Source organism: Haemorhous mexicanus, chromosome 11 (assembly GCF_027477595.1).
Source record: "Haemorhous mexicanus isolate bHaeMex1 chromosome 11, bHaeMex1.pri, whole genome shotgun sequence".
NCBI lineage: Eukaryota > Metazoa > Chordata > Aves > Passeriformes > Fringillidae > Haemorhous > Haemorhous mexicanus.
The window spans coordinates 5,170,778-5,190,613 of NC_082351.1; the positions used below are offsets into that span (position 1 = coordinate 5,170,778).

General features: G+C 44.1%; 1 protein-coding gene across 4 annotated transcripts in view; it reads left to right on the plus strand.

Moving 5' to 3' along the window:
• RAF1 (Raf-1 proto-oncogene, serine/threonine kinase) overlaps positions 1-19,836 on the plus strand; it is a 38,855-nt gene that overhangs the window by 16,811 nt on the left and 2,208 nt on the right. For 3 of the 4 annotated variants that reach the window (XR_009487798.1, XM_059856122.1, XM_059856121.1), the window contains exons 3-17: positions 1,329-1,544; positions 2,229-2,341; positions 3,326-3,428; positions 4,965-5,122; positions 6,049-6,147; positions 7,545-7,698; positions 10,927-10,954; positions 11,046-11,173; positions 12,182-12,299; positions 13,643-13,727; positions 14,561-14,737; positions 16,237-16,283; positions 17,670-17,788; positions 18,990-19,121; positions 19,647-19,781. Coding sequence is in view for 3 of the 4 variants with exons in the window: in XM_059856122.1 (XP_059712105.1) it covers positions 1,338-1,544; positions 2,229-2,341; positions 3,326-3,428; positions 4,965-5,122; positions 6,049-6,147; positions 7,545-7,698; positions 10,927-10,954; positions 11,046-11,173; positions 12,182-12,299; positions 13,643-13,727; positions 14,561-14,737; positions 16,237-16,283; positions 17,670-17,788; positions 18,990-19,121; positions 19,647-19,781 (1,803 nt within the window). In the remaining variant the exon portion in view is untranslated. The remainder of the gene's footprint in view (positions 1-1,328; positions 1,545-2,228; positions 2,342-3,325; positions 3,429-4,964; positions 5,123-6,048; positions 6,148-7,544; positions 7,699-10,926; positions 10,955-11,045; positions 11,174-12,181; positions 12,300-13,642; positions 13,728-14,560; positions 14,738-16,236; positions 16,284-17,669; positions 17,789-18,989; positions 19,122-19,646; positions 19,782-19,836) is intronic. The other variant, XM_059856123.1, reaches the window with a different exon arrangement.

The window sequence follows — 19,836 nt, forward strand, 5'->3', positions numbered from 1 at the left end:
TTCAAGCTGCATTGACTTGGGATAGCTGGGAAGAAATCCAGTGATACCTTTATCTGTGTCCCTGCATGTGCAGATACCTGTGCTGGTTTGGAAGTGTGCAGGGGAGGGGGTTGGTGTCCTTGCACTGGAAGATGTTGGTAAAATCATAAAATGGTTTGGGTTGAAAGGGACCTCAAAGCCCCTCCAGTGCCACCCCTGCCCTGGCAGGGACACCTCCCACTGTCCCAGGCTGCTCCAAGCCCTGTCCAGCCTGGCCTGGGGCACTGCCAGGGATCCAGGGGCAGCCCCAGCTGCTCTGGGCACCTGTGCCAGGGCCTGCCCACCCTGCCAGGGAAGAATATCTTCCCAATATTCCATCTAAACCTACTCCCTGTCAGTTTGAAGCTGTTCCTTGTATCCTGTTAATTGTAAATAATCCCTCTCCATTTTCTTTTTGGCTCCTTTCAGGTACTGGAGGGTTTCAGCTGGGTCACCCTGGAGCCTTTTTTTTCCCAGGCTGAACAATCCCAGTTGTCCCAGGTTTATTTATGCTGAAATGCAACTGAACATAGTGGGTGTGAGGGTTGAGAAAGTTTTTTTGCTGTTTCACCCTATGTAAATTGTGATAGTATAAAAAAACCCAAATAACCAAAGCCTCAAAATCAGTGATAAAAATAGATTCCTTAATTAATTCCTTTTATTGTAATTCCTGTTGAGTCTCTTTTCTTAATAGCCTGGGCTAATGCCTGTGTGGCATATCTGGTTTTCAGGACTGCTGTGCTGGCCTCCTACAGAGCTCTTTATTCTTGTGACCAGGGTGGGTCGGGCTGGAGCTCAGGGAAAGGTTCTACCCCAGAGGGTGCTGGGCACTGCCCAGGGAGCAAGCACAGCCCCGAGGCTGCCAGAGCTCCAGGAGCTCCCAGGGCTGTCCAGGGTGGGGTTGTTGGGATGTCTGTGCAGGGCCAGGGGCTGGGCTGGTTGCTTCTCTGGGTCCCTTCCAGTCCAGGCTATTCTCTGATTCGATAGTCTGACCACCTTTTGAAAGCCCCTCAGGCACTGATTTTGTAGATTGCCGTGCTGGTGAAGTGCTGCGTGTCCCTGAGGTGCAGTGGGAGGAGTTAAACACCCATTCCTGCTCTGTCTGTGTAGAAAGTGAAATGCTTTCAGGAGCCAGGCTGATTGTGCAGCTGTGGGTGAGCTGTACCCTGCAGTGTAGCTCTTCCTCACAAGGCAGAGCAGCTCCAGATGCTTCCAGAAAAGGCTGAGGTTTGCTGTGGGAGGAGGAGGAGGCAGCCCCGCTCCAGAGGGAAGGACGTGGCTATTTCTCTGACTCTGCCAATGTTCCTTAGGCTGCACCAATGGAGCACATCCAGGGAGCTTGGAAGACCATCAGCAATGGCTTTGGGCTGAAGGATTCTGTCTTTGATGGCCCCAACTGCATCTCCCCCACCCTCGTGCAGCAGTTTGGGTACCAGCGCCGGGCGTCCGACGACGGCAAAATCTCGGACACGTCCAAAACCAGCAACACCATCCGTGTCTTCCTGCCCAACAAGCAGCGCACTGTGGTGAGTGTGTGCTGCCTGCAGCTCCCAGACACTGCCCTGCTCCCGCTGCTGCCACCCAGGGGTGGAGCTGCCACCAGAAATGCCCTCCTGCAAAAGGGTCTTCCTGGGGTTGAGTGATGGTCAGCACTTGGTTGGTGTTTCAGGATGTGGTTTGTTTTAAATATGCTCTGAATCTGTATTTTGAGAAGATCTGTTGCTCTGCCTGAATGCTGTGACTTTTCTAAAGCACATGAGCATATTCCACATGAAAAGTCATTGTTGGCTGACCTAAACAATGATGCCTGCATGACACTTCTGTTTTCCTTGCTTGAAGTGTTGGGGTTAAAGCTGAAGTGAAACTTGTTGAGGGAACACTTCTGTTCAGTTTCTTGGAGCTGAGTGTACCTAGTAATAGTCTTACCCAAAGTTTCCTGAAATCTAAATTAAATCTTTTTCTGTCCTTAAGGTAGCTCCGTTTGCCTGCATTTCTTTTCCTTCTGTAGGCTGCCCACTTGTGTAAAATCCTGTTTCATAGACACTCAGTTATTGTAAGAAACGGAGAAGTTATAAAATGCCTTCAGAACTTTGCAGGAGTGCACTCTGGGCAGCTTTCCTGGAATTTCGTAAAATGGGAAAATGGTCTTGGAAAAGTTGAAAGAAACTGCAGCAGTGTGTAAATGTTTTGTTGTTTTCCCTTGCTCCCAGGTGAATGTGAGGAATGGGATGACCCTGCATGACTGTCTGATGAAGGCTCTGAAGGTCAGGGGGCTGCAGCCGGAGTGCTGCGCCGTGTTTCGACTTCTTGCTGAACCGAAGGGGTAAGAGTGACACTTCCTCCCAGAGAATGTAAAAATCTTGGGTTTGGAATAGCAGCAGTCATGTTTTCTTCCCCTCTGGCTAATTGTTTTTAAAAGCAGTTTGATTGTGAATACTTTGTGTTGCTTTCTTTGCCTTCTTCTAGGGTAACTGTCAGCCTCCTGTGTATTGGCTATTTCATTTTTGTTTTAAAGCTAAATATTGAAAATATTCAAGATGGAGGGGTTCCCTCAAGTGCTTGCAGCCCCTTAGTGAGAGTTTTGCCATGCTCTAGATAAGTGATGCCTTCTTTCATATTTGAGTTGCATTTCTGTGCTGCTTTGTAGTTGGCAAATTCTGTGTCAGTGATTCTTAGCCCACTTCCCTGAGCAGTTCTATGTGCTCAATTTTAAGGCTCTGCATTCCTCTACAGCTTCCCAATATTTGGATTTCAGTCTCACTTCAGATATTCCTTATTTATTTGTAGGACTCGGGATGCTGCTATTAAATACCAAGTGATTGTTTTACAAGCTGAGAGAGTGAAGGTATCTCATGGAGTCAGTGCACTTCACACCTCCTCAGGCTTGGCCTTTAAGCTCCCTGCAGCCTCAGGCATTTGTGGGGTCATATCTCTGAGCAACTGAGAGCATTCTGGGGTCACCAGTCACTGCCCAAGCACCTAAGAATGGCTTTTGTGTCACTGAGGGTGTCACTCATAACTTCTGTTACATTTATAAGGGTATTTCTGTGACTCCCTTAAAGCTTCCAGGTGCTTTATGTCAAGTATTTTATAAAGAAATAACATGTTAAAAATTAGCAGAAAAAGAGGTGACTTGCTTCTGATTTTTTGAGTGAAAGACACTGAGATCTGTCCAGCTCACTGTAAGAGATTAGCCATGCTTTTTTGGGTAATTGATTTCAGTTTACTCAAGAAAACTCACCAAGCATAATTGATGAGGCCAGACTTATCCCCAGAGTGATTTTGGTGTCCCCATTTTCTCTTTCAGGAAGAAAGTGCGTTTGGATTGGAACACGGACGCCGCCTCCCTGATTGGGGAGGAGCTGCGAGTCGACTTCCTCGACCATGTCCCACTCACCACACACAATTTTGTAAGCTTTTCCTGCTCTGTATTCTGCTGGGAAGTTCATCAGTTGAGCCACAGATTTGGCCAGAGAATGTTTTGGCCATTAGAAAGCTTTTGGCTTTCTCACACAGGGATTTTCTGGAGCTGGGGTTGATTCCTTCACCCCTGTTCCCCACAAGTTACATTCCCTGAATACCAATTTGCAGTGAAATGCCAGAATTGTGTTTATTCCCCTGGTGATTCCCAGGTGTCACAGACTGTCAAAGCTCACATTGTGCATGTTCTTCCCAGGTCTGATGAGTGCCATTTTTATTTTACATAAATACCTCTGTCTGTAACTGTTGTGGTAAGATACCCATGTCTTTAAAGTCTAGAAAAGGCAGAAAATTTGCATTTTCTGTGGGTCATCAGTCCAAAAAGGCTGGATAAGTTCAGCAGCTTTACTGGACTGATAGTCCAATATTTATTACTTGTACTGGATATTCAGGGGTGCCGATGATTCTGCAGGTCATGACATTATTTTGTGAGCTAACGCTGCCTTGTAATTTGACAGAGTGTTCTGTGGGGGAATGAAAGGCTTTACTTTGTAGTTCCTTGTCAAAAATGGATTATTTATTCCACACAAAACAAATAAATAGAAGGCGGTTTTGTGCTTTGTGGGTTTTTCAATTTTTAAAAATTTTTAAAAATTCTATTTTTACTAAGAGATAATGCCCAACTCTACCAGTTTTATCTTGCATCATTATTGTCTTCTCCCAGGGAGGGAACTCTGTTCCCATATTTTAGCTTTTTTCTTGTTTTGTTCTAGAAATACATTATGGTAATCTGAAGTCCTAAAGGATTTACATCCATTAGAAAGGTTAGGATTGGTTTGCAAAACCTGAAAGTCGCTTTACTTCTACATTACATTAAAAAAAACTACAGAAAGAGTCACCTGCAGCTGGTCAGCAGAAAATGAATATTTTTCTCCAGGTCTAGAAGAAGCTAAAATTTGGAGCCCTCCTCTCCAGTAGGTTCTGGAGGAAGAAACCCCTTGATTAATTTTAATATTTTTTTCATACTTCAGAAGCTTTTAAACAGAGTAGGCTGCCATTTAAAGAAGTGCAAATTCCTTCCATTTTGATTACTAATAAATGTATTTCTCATGCAAGGGATATTGGTTAGTCATAAACACCAGGAGTTTTGGCTAATAAAAAAAATGAGGTGGGCCTTCCAGTCTGATCCTCTTTCACCTCTTTGGTGCTACTGAAAACCCCAGCTCTTGGGTCCCACAGCTCTGTCACCTTGCTGAGCAAAAAAATTGCTCTTGTATTCGACTGAACACTTGTCCTTTTCTTTGTTCTGAAGAAGAAACCCTTCAGTTTTTCTAAACTTTGCAGGTTTCCAACCAAACTGGAGATCCATGCTGCAATATTTGAGCGTGGTTTTTAAGCTCAGTAGCATCCTGGGGGCTCTGACAGCATTTCAGCATGGTTATTTATTTCTGTGGGGCTTTGAAGATCCAAATCTCAGTTGATGAAGAGTTAATTAGCTGGGATTAATCACTGGCTGTGCTTTCCAGGCTCGGAAGACATTTCTGAAGCTTGCCTTCTGTGACATCTGCCAGAAGTTCCTGCTCAATGGCTTCCGCTGTCAGACGTGTGGCTACAAATTCCACGAGCACTGCAGCACCAAGGTGCCAACCATGTGTGTGGACTGGAGCAACATCAGGCAGCTCTTGTAAGGACTGCTCCTTTCTAATGGCAGCAGCAAGTCTGGCTGACACTTGGTTTTGTGTCTCTGATCACAGAGATCCTTTTGGGCTGTTGGGAAGGCAGTCCCTGTGATCAGTGTGCAGAATTCTGGATTGAGCTCATGAAACAGCCAGCAATGAGTGTCTGTTCCCAGGGGAAAAGGCCGTGCACATCAGCTGCAGTTTGTTCTTGCTCTGGATTTCAATATTCTGGGACAAGCAAACAAACACCTTGAATGACCAGGCAGTTGCTCCAATGCTGTTTGAGCAGGGGCACAGCAATTTCTCTCACACAGCACATGTTAGGAATGAACCAGGCCATGATTCAGTTCGATTTTAGCTGTTGGAAACTTTAGTGTTCACCTGTTCTACACCTCAGCTTCTGACACTGGTGAAAGTGGTGAATGGTGAGAAAACAGATGGAGGATAATACTTTCCTAATACCAGTTACAAAAAGTTGAAAATTACTATGTTAGAAGTCCTTTTATGCAAAGGTATTAAAGCCTGTAATTGTTTTTATGTGTCTTAGTGGTTGTAATTTTTTATAACTAAACTTGGTCACGTGGTTCTGCATTTTCTCATACTAGGAGTGCAGGATGACTTGTGCCACTTGGTGCTACCCGGCTTTAATAGAACTTAATTGTGTCAAGTACCCTTTCAGGAAAATCTGAAGTCTGATATAAAAAGGTTTTATCTCTCAAGTTTGGAAAGAGCACGTGGAACTTTTCTTTGGGAGTCTGAAGGCAGAGATTGTAGTGGTACACCAAGGAAAAACACGATGTAAAGATAGGAATGTGTTCATGAAGTTAATCATGCTGCAGAGAAACAGCCCTTTAAAATTTCAGCTTTCAAGAGCATTGTACAGGAGGTAGTGTAGCAGTTGAAGTTGTAATTGTTTTTGTTGATATTTCAGATTGTTCCCAAATTCAAATATCAGTGACAGTGGTGTCCCTGCACTACCTCCCTTGACAATGAGACGGATGCGGGAGTCTGTCTCCCGGATACCTGTTAGGTAAGCTTGTATTTCCTGTCATTTCTCTTCTGGGAAATACACTTCTCTCAAAACAATCCATCCAAAGCAACCAGAGACCCCCAGCTCCTCCAAAGCAGAGCAATCTGATACAAGGTTGGGATGAATGTGCAAGGCAGCAACACCACTTCACCACAGACAACTCTTTCTTGTTCTTAGGTCCACCAAAGCATTGATTTCAGATTCCATAGTTTTAATTTTTAGCCTTAAAATTTTAAGGTAGAGTATTAAAGGCTTTTTGGAGACCTTTGTTTTCCTGCCTAAGAAAAACCCAAGGCTCCCTTTTGGTATTTTTGTGAATGAATTGTATTTTATCTGATCAGGTAGTGTGCATCGAGCGTGTGTGTCTCGTGGTGGATGATTCACATGCATAACTAAAATAATGCTCTGATATTATGATGACAGATAGGAGTTTAAGGAGAGAGCAGTGGGAACTGAAAATATGCTCCTCTTAAAGAAAATTCTGATACCTAAAGAGAACATTGCTGTAGTTTTAAGTGCTGAAATGAAACCTGTGTCCCTCTCCAAGGGCCCTGTCCCCTGACCCTAACATGTGCCTGTATTCTTTCCCTTGAAATTCTAGAGGCTGAAGAGAGCAGGCCAGCTTTTGTTTTTTCTGCACCCATTTGAACAGTCTGGTCAGGAATGAGGCACAGAGCACGTAGCTGACTTGTAAATGGTTCTATGTCTTTATTTCTTTATTTTAATGGGAACTGTATCAGGAATTGATCTTTGCCATCTTACTCTTATTTCCAGTGTTGTTGAACAGTGACTCTTTAACTTTATAGATCTTTTGAAGGGTTTTGTGAAGGCTGGCCCATTTCAGCTAGGATACATTTGTGTTTTGGGATCCTTATGGTCTGAGTGGCCTTAGCTGTGATTTACAACTCTTTGTTGAGCTGGATTTTAGTCTTGGCCTCCTTTTAACTGGTGTTGGGTTTCATGACTTCCTTGCTGGCTGTTCTGTGCAAACCATTGAACAGTCTTGCAAAGCTTTACAAATTCAGGGCTTAGCTCTTAAGCTGTGCATTTAACAGGCTTGAAATGAGCAGTTTGTTTAGTGTCACTAAATGTGATTTGATGGGGATTGAGGTGAACTGTGGCAAAATTCCTAACAGCAAAACCAGACCTCAGCTAAACACACTAATTAAATATGTGAGCTGACAAGATCTTTGAGTTTTTCGAATTTATTTCTTAAATTAAACTGGGACTGATTTAGCTGACCAAGTAGTTTAGTTGATGTGTAAATCCCAGCTTTTTCTCTGCTTGGAACTGTGTGTATATTGCTTTTGGACAGGTTACATTGAACAGTGTTTTTCACTTGCCAGGGGGGGAAAAAAATAACCACAACTCTCCCTTTGTCTCTCTTTCCTTCTCAGCTCCCAGCACAGGTATTCTACACCTCATGCCTTCACTTTCAACCCATCCAACCCTTCCTCTGAGGGCTCTCTGTCCCAAAGGCAGCGTTCCACCTCCACCCCCAACGTGCACATGGTCAGCACCACCATGCCCGTGGACAGCAGGATCATCGAGGTAACATGGCCAGAGCAGGGCTCAGCTGGGGCTGTGCCCAGCCACAGGCACTGCCTGCCTCTCCTCCTCTGCCTTCCTCTCCTCTGCTCACTGTCAGCCTCAGCTGGCTCACTGGGGAGGTGATCAGGAGACACGTTTGCATAGAAGTTCATTATTAATTCTTGCAGTCTATCAACTTGGCTGGAGTGATTGGTGAATTCTAGGGGTGTGTAAAGATGCTTTTCAGTTAAGCTCAGTTTTGTGAAGAAATGCTTTTTAGACATGTCTAAAAATGTTCTTCCAAATTTAAAAGTCTGGGTTTGTGGGGGGGCTGCTGTTAATTTTCAGTCAGACTAAAGGTGGCCTAAGTCTGGATTTGGTTCTTGGGCTGGAAATGCTCAGGTCAAAGATTCCTGGGGGGGGTCTGTTTTGTATTACACCTGTATGGATTAATGGCAATTCTGGGCCTGTGGGCTGAAGCCAGTCTCTGTCTGAGACTATTTCTGCTCTTCTTGCCTTCAAGCACCTTTTTAATGTATTTTCCTACCTTAGACTGGCAGTGAGGGACAACTCTTGGAAATCAGGCCTAAAGTGGTTGGGTTTCTTTAATTCTTTTGTGATAACCTTAACAAACTGGTGTGCAGGAAAGGCTGGCAGAGGAGAGGGCTGAGCTGCAGGACTTGGGAGGGGGAGCAAGCACTGTTTGTTGCTTTTGCCTCTGGAATAGTTTGAAAACTCTGGAGGCCAAACAAAAGCCTTTCACTGCTGAGCTCACCTGCATCTTCAGCTGGTGATTTATGGACTTCTGTGAAACCTGAAGATCCTCTGAAGGGAGTTAGAGAGTTCCTTTGGACTTGGCAGCAGAACAAGAGTGCCCTGCAGCCCCAGGGAGCAGTTTTGGTCAGAGGCTGTCAGCTGGCTTTATGGGGAAGGTGTCCTCCCTTCCTCTTTGGGTTCTTTGGCTCCCAGCCCTTTTTGCTGGTTCAGAGGCCAGGCTGACCATCTCTGATGGCACAAACCACAGTCAAACACTCAAGAAAATCTGAATTATTGATCTTGGTGCAGTGATGAGTCTTAAAGGAGATATTTTTTTCTTTATTCTTTATGCAGAGCAGTAAAGACAGAAACACTTTATATTCTGGATCTTCACATTACCATAGAAATAGTTATGTCCTAAAGGCTTTTAAGAGGCCCCAAAGCAATGCAGAAAGTAGCAGAGACTTTTTAGTAAACCAGGAGAAAAACCATCATAAAAAAGTGGTTTACCCAAGGATAGATCCTAGTGAACCTCTGGGTTTGAGCAAGAATACTTAGAAATTTTACTGCACTTATTTATCATTTATCAAGCAAATTAGATTACTTTTTCTTTCATTTAACCTAACATTTAATTTTTGGAAATATTTTTTTTATACTTCCTCTGTTCTTTTCTTTTATCTCTTACTGTGTTGGCCTAGAATAACAGCCTGAATGCTTCTCCCAGCTCCTGGTGCAGACGCTTTTGTTTGAGGGGAAGAGTAGGTATTTCCTTGGTGCCTTTTGTTTTCTTGTCATTAACAGCATTGCTGTAACTTGTGAGCCGTGGCAGTGTCCACCTGAAGTGTTTAATCTGGACCTGATCTGATGAGAATCTTGCCAGCATGTTTCTACTCCAGTATTGAGGCTGTTAACTGGAAGAGGCAGACTGATGAAGAGCTTCATGTTCAGTTTATCTGGCTGAATTCATCCTCCTCTGAATGTGAACAGGCTTGGATTGGGTCTCACAGCCTTTAAAGCAAAACCTTCTCAAACACATCCATTGTGTGGCTTTTTTCCCTCTGGAGGTGGTTTTTATTGACTGCACCCATCCAAAGCCCTGAGATTCAGAACAAGCTGTACTGTTTTTATTTCCCATCAAAGTAAAGTTGACAGGCTACAGCACTGGGGATGCTGTTACTGGTGTTGGAAGAACAGGGGGTCTGGCTTGTTTGCTCTCGAATTCAGGAGCAAATAAACAGGTATTCACATCAGGATTGAAGCTCAAAAATACTTTCTCAAAGTAAGAACTCCACACAGATAAGTGTGAGAAACAATTTGAATTCTTTAGTTACCCTTTGCCAGCTTTCTTGAAAGCAGTTACATTCTCAGGCTGGTGTACAAAACCAATCACAACTTGTTATTTGGGTTCTGAGAGGTTTTTATTATCCTTAAATTGAACAAAATTAGGAAATTGAGGAGTTCTTCATTGGTTGTCCATGCAGATTTTAATCCACTCTGGTGTGGAGCAGTGGCAATCTGCAAGAATGCTGTATCTAGTCCAGCCTGGGTGAATGCAACTAATTAGCTAAAACAATGTATTTCATAACTGAATCTTTGCTGAGGATTATCTTAATTTGAAACTGTGGAGTGCAATGTGGCCTTGTTCTGTCCTCCTATGAAATCTTACATTTATTATTCTACTAATTAGTTAGAGATTTTGCATTGACTTCTGTTAACTTTGACAGTGTTTAACCTCTCTGTAGTGCATGTTCTTGCTTTGTACTCACACAGTCCCTGGATATTTTCACTTTCCTGTTTGTACTTTGGGATAATGCAAAAGGCAGGTGAGAAAAGCTGTGCAGTGCTGTTTGTCAGAGCTTAGTTCTCTCTTGTGCATGGCTGTAGAGTTGTGTTGTGCCCGTGGCATGAGGTGACACTTGTGGCACTGTCCTGGTGACCTGTGGGAAAACACTGCTCAAATGCCAATTCCCTGTGGGAATGTGCTTGGAAAAGGAGAGGGCTTTGTGTAGGGGCACTTGTGTAGCCTTTTTTGGGGGTTGAAGGAGTATGTACAGTTATTTCACACTGGATGTTGAGGTGGAATATTTGGGGGGGGGTTAAAAGTCCTGCTTTAACCCAGAAGCTGTTTGGGAGTTGTCCCCTGAGCCAGAGCCATCCCAGGAGCTCTGTCCACACCTGGAACACAAGCATGAAGTGCAGGGGGAATGCAGGCAGTGTTGCTGCTGGTTCTTCTTGTTTTGTGCCCTTTTCTCTTTCCTTTTTGGTAGCAGTCCTTTCAGTATGCTGTGAATCTCTTCCCTGTGTTGTCAGAATTCACAAGTTGCATGGGTTTCCTGCAGGATTGGTGTGATGAGCAGATCCCCAATCCTGGAGCTGCTGGCCAGGACTGCATTGCATTAAAACTGGCCCAGCAATTTCCACACCAGCCCTGCTTGTTCCTCTGTGTGCTCCTGGTTTCTTTATTAACTTTCTTTTCCATTTTCTCTGTTGCAGGATGCAATTCGAAGCCATAGTGAATCAGGTATGGTTTCAAAAATGAAGCTTTTTCTAATATGGTTTGATTTGGTTGTTTTCTTGTTCATCAACTGCTTTCTTGTATTTCTGTCTTAAAGCCTCACCCTCTGCTCTGTCTGGAAGTCCTAACAATATGAGCCCAACTGGCTGGTCTCAGCCTAAAACCCCAGTCCCAGCCCAAAGAGAGAGAGCCCCTGGATCTAACACACAAGAAAAGAACAAAATTGTAAGTATGGTGATGTTTGTTTTAATTAAAAAATGAGTTACACTGTGCTGGGAGGAGTGGTGTGTTGGGATGAATTTCTGCCCTGAAAGGTGCAGGGAATCTTGGATTGCTCTGCACTGTGTATATTTCCTGTCATTAATTTATTTATTATCATTAATTGGGGAATGATGGCACTGTTGCCTTGGGTTATAAATGCTCAGAACAAAGTGTTCTGGGTTGCAGATGAATTTCAGGCAGTGGTGTGACATTGTCAGTGCAGGTCCAGGGATTACCTTTTAAATCTTTGGAGGTTGCATCCTTTTGATCCAGTTTTAATTTATTTAAAATTTGCTTTATTAGCACTGTTTGAACTGTGTTGTCTCCATACAAAGTGAATCTTGCCAATGCCTTCATTTCCCTTGGGCAGTCAGATGTCTCAGGGAAAAACAGATTTTAAAATGCAACTTTTCCTTCAAAGGTTTGATTTAAACTTAGGAGTGGGGGAAAGAAAGAAGAGTTAGAATAGTAATTGATAATATCTTGAAATTTTTGAAGGCTTCTCAGCTTTCACAAGGAACACACAGTTGCTGAGTGGGATTGACAGTTTTTGCTCACTTAGACATTGAGAATTTTGCTCTCGTCTGTTTGGCTTGTTCCAGAATTTTAGCATTGTGCTTTTGAAGAAACCTCCTTCTTAAATATTTCAGATGTTTTAGAATAATTGATCATAAAATACATGTTCCTTTTGGGATCTCAGATTAGGGTTTAATTTTCTAGTGCAGACCTTCATGATAAACAGTTCAAGACATCCAAGAAAATGGGGTGATTTTGGTTTGGGTTTTTTGCTATTTTGCTAAAAACCCCCACCACCCTCCCAAACTGAGGAGAAAACCAAAAATCCATACTGCAGGACAAACTCCTCAAGGTTTCAGGTCAACTTGAACTTTTGTGAAGGAAGTTATTTAATTTTTTTTGTGTGTGTATAATCCAGGTGATTAAAAATGAAACCCCTGTGAATTGTTGTTCCAGAGGCCTCGTGGACAGAGAGACTCCAGTTATTACTGGGAAATAGAAGCCAGTGAAGTGATGCTCTCCACCAGGATAGGCTCAGGCTCTTTTGGGACAGTTTACAAGGGCAAGTGGCACGGTGAGTCTTCAGCTGGGGGGACAGCACCCAGGCCAGATGGATCTTGGGGTGCTGGGTGCTCATCTGCCACCAAAGGGAAAAGGGATTTAGGGGTGCTGGGTGCTCATCCTGCACCAAAGGCTCAGGGAGAATGGATTAGGGGTGCTGGGTGCTCAGCTGCCACCAAAGGGAGACTGGATTTAGGGGTGCTGGGTGCTCAGCTGCCACCAAAGGCCCAGGCAGAAACAGGAGCTGCTGTGCAAGAGCAGCCCTGGGGTTAAAGCCAAGCACAGACACCAAAACCTCAATCCCACAACTGCATCTCCATTCTCACTCCACTGATCTCTTCACTCCCACGTTCCCAGCTTGCTGTCTGAAAAGGGTTTATTTTCTGTTAGCTGGGAAATTCCACAGCCTGCTGTTCATTTATATTTAGCTTCTCTCAAAACCTTTGTGGTTTTATTAGCATGCTTCATTTCCAGGTGGGATGGAAAAGAATTCAGTATAAATAGTGGAGTTTTTTCAATGAAAAAATTATTAATGTGAGAGTTTGATCTGTAGGTAGTGGGAATATTTTGAAAACAGGCACCCTGCAAAGCTGCAGAATTTGTTTCCAAATTCATGGCTTGTGATTTTGAACAGAAACACACAGAAACCCCTCCAGGCTCTTCAAATGGCAGCATTCTCAGAAAAAAACCTGACAAAACAAATCTGGAAGCTCACCTGCTGCCCTCTGCTTTTAATGAGTAAATACTTGCATGTCTCAAAGCCCAGATGCTGTCAGCAGCAAGAGAAGCAATATTGTTACATTGAAAATAATGAACAGTTTCTGATCTTCATTATGGAACTGAAATGGGACACAGAAATCAAGAGGAAAAATTAGTTCAGTAAAATTTTGTAATAAAAAATAAATTCATAGTATGATTTATTTTAGTAGAACACTCACACCTCTTCAAGAATTAAATAAATAAAGAAATTCTGCTTGAAGGAGAGCTTGTTGGGTTTTGTAATGTGCTCAAATGAAGTTTATGTATAAAACACTTCAATATTTAAATTTGATAATAAAACCACAAAGGTGTGTGTGCATATGTCCTGCCAAAAGGATTCTACCCCAACACAGCCCTTAAAAATAGAAGGGAGGTGTGTGAATAATTAATTAATTAATGGCTTTTTCCATTAGACTGAAATTCAGCTAAATTAATTGCTTGATACCACAGAAATTTGTCTGCAGGGAAATCTTGACCCTTTAGTAGAGGTGTGCTGTGCACAAATGAGGAATTTTAATTACATTGTTTCTTAATGTTATTTTGAGGAGGAAAGGAGAACTGCCCTTTCAGTAACTTTTGTGGTGATTGTATTTTCAGGGGATGTAGCAGTGAAGATCCTAAAGGTTGTAGACCCAACCCCAGAACAGTTCCAGGCTTTCAGGAATGAAGTGGCTGTCCTGAGGTGAGTTGGTGTTGCACTGCTCAATTCTGATACTCCAGGTGCTGCATTGGCCTCCCAGCCCTCCCTGGAGCCTTCTGGCCCAATATCCTGGGTGTGATAGGCACAAAAAGCAGATTTCCAGAGAAGAATAAAAAAGACAGTCCTAGTTCAGAGTATTTTTGTGGTCTCTTAACACCCACATTGTTCAGACCACACTGGGCAGTAAAGGTGGGGATTAATAAATTCTGTCTTAATCCTCACCACCAGACAACACTTGAACTGTTCCTCTGCAAATTGCAGCATAATAATTTTTTTTCCCTAAGCACATGCACTGAGTGTAACTGTTCTCTGCTTTCAGATCCTGAGGTTTTACTGTCTGTGATGTTACTCCTGAAAATGAACCAAGTAGATACATAAAAAGCCATCTCCTGATTTATAATTCCTTGAGGGTTTATAGCTGTCCTTTGGTTTCTCTTGGGATTCAGTCTTCCACCTAAAGCTGGGATTTTTCCCAGCTTCCGGGGTGATTTCTGCCATTCCAGTAACTTCTCACACCACTTGCAAGTGTGACTGTTGCTTATTGAGGTCAGACCATTTGAGTTTTCAGACATCCTTTTCTTAAATGTTGATTTTAAGTAACTTAAAGGAAGTATTGTAACTAAAAAGCAAAAGACCAGCTGATAAACAGAAAATGGCAACTGTGGTGTATTTTAATTACTTGTGAGCCTGAACTTCACTCAGACATTGACCTGGGATTGCAGAGATGAAATGCATTCAGCCAGGAGTGCGTTTTGAGCAGCCTTGGGAAGCATTTTTGGTGCAGCCACTGATTTCTTTTGGTGCTCCTCTGTCAGGAAGACCCGGCACGTGAACATCCTGCTCTTCATGGGCTACATGACCAAGGACAACCTGGCCATTGTCACTCAGTGGTGTGAGGGCAGCAGCCTCTACAAACACCTGCACGTGCAGGAGACCAAGTTCCAGATGTTCCAGCTGATCGACATCGCCCGCCAGACCGCGCAGGGCATGGAGTGAGTGCCCTCCTCTGCCCCCCTGCCCTTTGCACCCCCTGCCCTTTCTCACTCATATTTTCTCTGCTTTATCTGCTTGTCCAGCCTGAGCTCTTGCTGTAGTGCAGCAGATGAAATGCTGTTGCAAATCCAGAATGAGGGGGCTTTTCCTCCCCTGTGTTTGACACACACTGATTGATGCTCTGTGGGATGAGGGGTGGCTGCTCTGTTCCCCAGGACTCACCCAAATGTTTTTGGAAGCATTTCCAGCCCTCTGCTTTCAGCCCTGGTTCTGATGCTGGGAGCACAGGAGCAGCTGCTGCTGCCACAGCTCATTCATTGGAGCTCCGGGCCAAGGTTTGCAGCCACACTCCAGGAGCTGGGCAGGTTTAAATGTCCATTAGGAACAGCCACACTCCAGGAGCTGGGCAGGTTTAAATGTCCCTTTAGAACAGCCACACTCCAGGAGCTGGGCAGGTTTAAATGTCCCTTTGGAGCAGCCACACTCCAGGAGCTGGGCAGGTTTAAATGTCCCTTTAGAACAGCCACACTCCAGGAGCTGGGCAGGTTTAAATGTCCATTAGGAACAGCCACACTCCAGGAGCTGGGCAGGTTTAAATGTCCCTTTAGAACAGCCACACTCCAGGAGCTGGGCAGGTTTAAATGTCCCTTTGGAGCAGCCACACTCCAGGAGCTGGGCAGGTTTAAATGTCCCTTTGGAGCAGCCACACTCCAGGAGCTGGGCAGGTTTAAATGTCCCTTTGGAACAGCCACACTCCAGGAGCTGGGCAGGTTTAAATGTCCATTTAGAACAGCCACACTCCAGGAGCTGGGCAGGTTTAAATGTCCCTTTGGAACAGCCACACTCCAGGAGCTGGGCAGGTTTAAATGTCCCTTTGGAACAGCCACACTCCAGGAGCTGGGCAGGTTTAAATGTCCCTTTGGAGCAGCCACACTCCAGGAGCTGGGCAGGTTCAAATGTCCATTTGGGGCAGCCACACTCCAGGAGCTGGGCAGGTTTAAATGTCCCTTTAGAACAGCCACACTCCAGGAGCTGGGCAGGTTTAAATGTCCCTTTGGAGCAGCCACACTCCAGGAGCTGGGCAGGTTCAAATGTCCATTTGGGGCAGCCACACTCCAGGAGCTGGGCAGGTTTAAATGTCCCTTTGGAACAGCCACACTCCAGGAGCTGGGCAGGTTTAAATGTCCCTTTAGAACAGCCACACTCCAGGAGCTGGGCAGGTTTAAATGTCCATTTGGAGCAGTTAGCCCCAGCAGAGAGTACAGAGCTCATGGCTGTGAGGACAGCTCCAGGTTTCCAGGGTTAAAGGAACTTGTGCCACTCCTTCCTGGCCTTTCTTCACTGCTCTGAGCACAGCTCCATTTCTTTGTTCCCAGAGTAGACTCATGGAAAGCCAGAATGGGTTGGGTGTGTAATAAACTGAATAAACTGTCTGGGGGGAGTGAGAGTGCTGATTGTGAGCAGCCCTGCTAATGGCTCTGTGCTTTTCCCTTCACAGCTATTTACATGCAAAGAACATCATCCACAGAGACATGAAATCCAATAGTATCCTTCCTAAGTCTCCACTCTCTGCAGGGAGGGGGGGATGTCTTGGTCATGTGGAGCTTGCTTTCTGTGGGGCTTGCAACAGCTATTTTAAATATATTTGTGTATCTAACTAGTAATGGGCAGTCTCTATTGATGGGCTAGCAAGGACTTCACAGAACATCTGTGCTTGTTTACCACACTGGGGATCAAGATGTGCAGCACTTGTGCTCCAGGAGTCTCTTATTTTACTGGCATGGGGTTTATTCAGTCCTCTGGTGCCCACATGCTGCTTTCCTCGTTGATGGAGGTGTGTGTGCCTGTTCATCTGTGTGCACACGTGTCTTTGATTCTGTCTCTTGGGTATTTTTAGTGTATTTAGAACTCCTCACATAACTGGCAGAAAGGAAGCCAAAAGTCTTAATTTAAACTCAAGGAAAGGCAGCCTTTTACCATTCTATTTCGTGCAAAAATACATGTTCAGTAACACATCTGGAGTGACCACGTTGTGAGCTGATTTCTTTCACCTTTGAAATGCCTGCTTTTGGAATTACCAGAACATCCCTGGGGCTACCAGCAGGAACTGGGGCATCCTTCCATCAGGTGTGACCAGGAAGTTTTGGCAAATGTCATCATAAAAAACCTGCCAAGTTCAGTAACTCCACAGTGTCAGTAGATTCCATTTTCAGTTAAAAAAAAACAAAACAATTATTTTACTGTATAGGAGGCCAGAAATTTGTGATTCCTAGTAATGATGATCATTTTTGTGAAATGTTAGCTCTGCTCCTGACATAGAAATGAGAAAGAGTCAGTCATGTTTATATTTCTGAATTATCTTCTTGAACTTGCAGCATTCCTAAGTGAAATCCTTAAATGATAACTTCTTAAAATAACCCCAGCAAAGAAAGTGCTGGTATCTGTAACAGATCCATGAAGGAGATAATTATAAATAGTGTGGATATATTTGCAATTAAAATCATAGCTAAACCTCAGATCTGCCAGAGAACTTTATGGAACTAGATTTTATTTTGATACTTACAAGTCCTTTTGTACTTGTGCTTACTTGATACTTTTGATACTTACCTACTTCTCCTTGTAATTGTGTTTTTTTTTCCTTTTCTGAGTTGTGAGACCTCTGAGCTGTTTCCCTTCCTCAGTTATTTAAGGAGCTGCAGCCATGGGTGGTAATGAACTGTTGATTTCTGTCCTAGCTCACCATGAAGATAAATCTACAGATGCTGCTGGAACATCTGCTCTGCTTTAGTGTTAAATGTTAATTTAAAATCCATTTTCCTTTGTTTCACATACAGCTCACAGCAGGTTTCAATAAAACAGGCAGCACTTGACAGGTCAGAAAATACACAATGGTTGACTCAATTTTGTGCAGTTTCTTTAACAAACCCACAGATATATTTCTTCATGAAGGCCTCACAGTGAAAATAGGAGACTTTGGTCTGGCAACTGTCAAATCCAGGTGGAGTGGATCCCAGCAGGTGGAGCAGCCCACGGGCTCCATCCTGTGGATGGTGAGCACAGCATTCCCTGCTTTGCAGTATTCCCTCTGCACCTGTCCCCTGAACACTCAGTTCTCCCAGTCCTGGGAGAGTTTTGTTCCAGCTGTAGGAGAAGTTAAAATTGGGGATTCATTGTGCAAAGTAGGCACCAGGCACCCATGGATTCTCCACTGGGGCTTGTGAGTTATTTGAAATATTTAGGGCTGCCAGTATATCTGGGAATGTGTATTAAAAATGCCAGGATGCTTGGCCAGGACTGCTCTGTGCTCTGTAAAATACACACATCACCTGAAACCAAGTTCCAGAAGCAGAAATGTTCTTTTCTGTAAAAAAATTGTACAAAAAGCCAAATTTTAAAAAACTTACCATAAAAGGATTTAAAACTAATTTTCCCAAAGGCATGCAGTGTATTTGTGTACATGAAACAGACCTTGGGGAAAAGCCCTGCATATTTGCTCATTGCAGGCTTTTCAAAAATATTGTATTTATTTTAGTGATTTATAGCCCATCTTTGCTGAGCTGTCACAGGAGGGGAGGTTGTTTCTGTTTCCTTGGAAGCTCCTGTGATCCCTTATCATGGTTTTTATGCTGTTGTACTTAAGTGCTTTGCTTAATAATTCTGAGGGAATTCTTTAGGAGGGAGAAGATCTCAGCCAGTGGGAAAGTTCTGATGGCTCACACCTTGTTTTGCTCAGTCATCTGACAGTGTTTATATTAAGAAGCTTCATAATTTGCAAATATGTTAAAATGTTCCTGCATTTCTTCCCTGATCTGTTCAATATGTGCTGGTTTGTGTTTGGCTTTCACATTTCCTGAGCATGTTTTGGTATCAGTTTACAAGAGATGGGAGTTTTGTATTTTTCCCTTTTAACCTTGATACCAGTTTAAGAACTGATGGTGAAGCTCTGGCTCAGTTCTGTGTAAGATGTAACAGGAGTCAGTAAATGTTGCAAATCCAAGTACTAATAATTTTTCTAATGGCAAAATGCTTGTTCACTTAAAGCATTGATTTTTTTTTTTTTGTGTGCTGTATTGATCTTTTTAATAAGATGTGGAGTAGCCCTGCCTGAACTTCTCCAGAGCCTGAGGTAAACTCATCAGAGCTTTGGGGTACCCTTGGCTCACTCCTTTCCAGCTGGGCTCGGTGTCTCTGCTTCCCCAGTCCTTTCTCCCTTGTGCTTTCTGGTGGTGGTGATGTTTGTTGCCCTGGCAGGCTCCCGAGGTGATCCGGATGCAGGACAGCAACCCCTTCAGCTTCCAGTCAGATGTCTACTCCTATGGAATAGTGTTATATGAGCTGATGACAGGAGAGCTGCCCTACTCCCACATCAACAACAGAGATCAGGTAGGAGCCCTCTGGGAGCACCCCAGCCATGGCACACCCCTGGCCTGGAGAAATGCAGGGGAAATGCCAATGCAGAGCAGCTGCAGTGGTGCTGACAGCCTGCCTGCTTTCAGCAGTGAGTGTGGAACTGAGAGCTCACCTCAGTTCTGGCAGTGCAGGGACTCAGAGGAAACAATTCCTTGTTCATAAACATCTGAAGTGCCCAGGTAATTTACTCCCAGGTTACAGCTTTTATACATTTGCAATTATGGGAAATTGCCATTTTGGTGTTAAATATGCTACTGCCACATCAGGAAGATTGGATTTGGTTCTTTTTATGAAGGGGAAAAACTCAGTAACTATTGTCCAACCTTGGAATATTGAATATTTGTGTTTGGGCTTTGCTGAGCTGTGTGTTAGCCAGCCCAGCCTGCAGGGCTGTGTTGGTGCCCTGTGGGACTGGGTTCATCACCTTGTGGGCACCACAGCTGCCCAGCAGCGAGGCCCTTGTGTAACCTGGTTTTTGGGGGGGTGCTTGTTTTGCAGATCATTTTCATGGTTGGCAGGGGCTATGCTTCCCCAGACCTCAGCAAGCTGTACAAGAACTGCCCCAAGGCCATGAAGAGGCTGGTAGCAGATTGTTTGAAGAAAGTCAGGGAAGAACGACCTCTGTTCCCCCAGGTGAGTGGGGTGTCCTGCACAGGGCCCTGAGGGGTTTGTGAAGAGCCCTGGCACA